Here is a 2,265-nt window from a genome sequence, read left to right on the forward strand (position 1 = left end):
TGACTCATGGCCATTTTCCAGGGTTCTTAGGTAGATGGAACCAACAGTAGAGCCTCTGTTTTAGGTTTAACGTCAGTAAACTCAAAATCCATCTGTATAATTTCATCCTGTCTGAAGTCATAAGATGTTGCTGTGGAAACAGCTCTTGGATGGAAGTCATAGTCAAAGTGCAGAGGAACTTTGTGCTTACCGTAGCGATGTTGTAAACTTATCAGCAGATTAAATGGAAATGAGATGTGACTCCCTGTATAACACAAACAGTCATTATGATTAACTGCTGCATCCGCTCCATAAAGATGGACTCTGACGTAAGTGTTCCTCTAACTTTACAACACGAAGCATCTACTGCTGCAGGATTCTGCCTTCTAAATGACTAACGTTGATCTGTAATTTGAAAAATATATAAAAATATAATCAAATTTTAAAATATAAATTTAAACCCGGTCATTGTGTATTTTGTATATGACGTATTGTCGAAAACAAAATTGTTGCAACATGCTATTTTGATTTTCACCTTTACTAAAGAAACAATTTAACATCATTAAAATGCTTCACAATACACATTTCATCCATCCATGTTTTTTTTTTTTTACTTCTGGTTATCTAAATATCAATAGCTTATCAGTTGTTCAGTTTAATAGATGTTATCTGTGTCACTTAAAGATCCCTAATTTATTCAGGCAGGAAAATGCAATTTCAGAAAAAATGACTTTCATTTAAAAAGACAAAACACAATTTGCTGTGTAGCTTAGCTTAGCATAAAAGTTTTTAGTCCTATCTAATAGAGGGCAACAGAGAAAACAAGTAGAAAAATTAAACACATTTAATACATGTTTTGTAGCCTACAGGAAATCAGCACATCAGCATCTGCACATTATCTCTTTTGCAGACTAAAGCCTATTTGACAACACTGAGCTTTCTTTAAATTATTGCATTAGTAATAAAAAACAACTGCATAAAAATATTTGGAAAAATACTTATTTTTGCTATTATGTGTCACCCGGTCTTAGATTTATARGTTTAGTATACTCAGTGGTGGACACAGTTCCCTTAAAGCACTAATAGGGGAACTAATTTCCTGATTGGTGCTTTAGGGTTTTTGCAAATTTTACAATGTATTAGCATAGGCTAAATTTAGAAGCACTGACTGAGATCTATAAATGTTAATGATCAACTTTATTGTTAACAGCTGAAGGTGAAAGCTGTCATACATTTTGTTCATATATGTGTCACTTGTCCACTAGGTGACAATATATGAACTCAGATATGGAATGTCAGTGATAAGTCCTTACAGAGCAACATGACAACATGTGACTCACGTTGTCTGTTGAAGAATGTTCCATGGGTTGACTGGGTTATTTTGTTATTTTAGTGCTTTAGAATTAGGGGACCTAAATATTTGAGTCAGCATTTTAGGGCTAGTGGAACAAATTTTTCGATCAGTGCTGCCCACCACTGAGTTTTACCAGCAGTAGGCACAGCTAACCAACAAATTAGCTTAACTAACTCGCAATGCACTAATTGAAAGTATTTTACAGCTTCACTAAAGCCAAAAAATAAAAATAAATAATAAAAAGTTAGCAGAAGCTAATGCTAAACTGCTAAACAAGTAAAAATTAGCACAGCTAATTGCTAACTGCTAAGATGACTCTCATTCAGTCTGAATCACATCTTTGTCTCCTTACAGCTGAAGACTGGTGGGACTGACACAAACATGTTAATGTTAGTTTGTTAGTAAGCTGTTAGTGGACTTAAAGGTAACAAAACAATTAAGTTACTTGGTCCACCAACAGTTTTCAAAGTTTGTGAAAAAGCTAATCCGCTGAACGGAAAATTAGTTCCGCTATTAGGTTAGTTCATTAGAAAAAAACATGTTCACCACTGACTTTTACCTTTTTTTAACTTTATATTTCATATTTCCTTTCCCATTTGTTAGTATCTGTAAATGTGTTAATTTCATCTTACTTTTATGTCAAACCTGAGCTTCTTTTAGTAATTAGCATACCTGTTCTTAAATCCCTGCATAGTCCCATTTTCAGTCAGTTTTTTTTATCCCTTCGTGTCTTTTTTGCTTTTACTGTTTTGTAGAATTTGGTTTCACTTGGTCGACTTTGTGAAATTTAGGTCTTTTTAATCCTGCAGCTTGCACCTGCCGTTCTAGGTGCAAGCTGCACCTAGGTGCAAGGTGAAATTGCAAGGTGCAATTTCTTTACACTTCAAATGTCAAACAAAGTTGAGCAGCATTAAAAGTGTATGTGTGTGTGT

General features: G+C 34.1%; 1 protein-coding gene across 1 annotated transcript in view; it reads left to right on the forward strand.

The window, feature by feature from the left end:
* The first annotated feature begins 266 nt into the window (after window positions 1–266).
* si:dkeyp-59c12.1 overlaps window positions 267–2,265 on the forward strand; it is a 14,551-nt gene continuing 12,552 nt past the window's right edge. Inside the window, exon 1 of the mRNA XM_014003436.1 lies at window positions 267–308. Coding sequence (XP_013858890.1) covers window positions 267–308 — 42 coding nt within the window. The remainder of the gene's footprint in view (window positions 309–2,265) is intronic.

This window comes from Austrofundulus limnaeus, unplaced genomic scaffold (assembly GCF_001266775.1).
Source record: "Austrofundulus limnaeus strain Quisiro unplaced genomic scaffold, Austrofundulus_limnaeus-1.0 Scaffold19, whole genome shotgun sequence".
NCBI classification, from domain to species: Eukaryota; Metazoa; Chordata; class Actinopteri; order Cyprinodontiformes; family Rivulidae; genus Austrofundulus; species Austrofundulus limnaeus.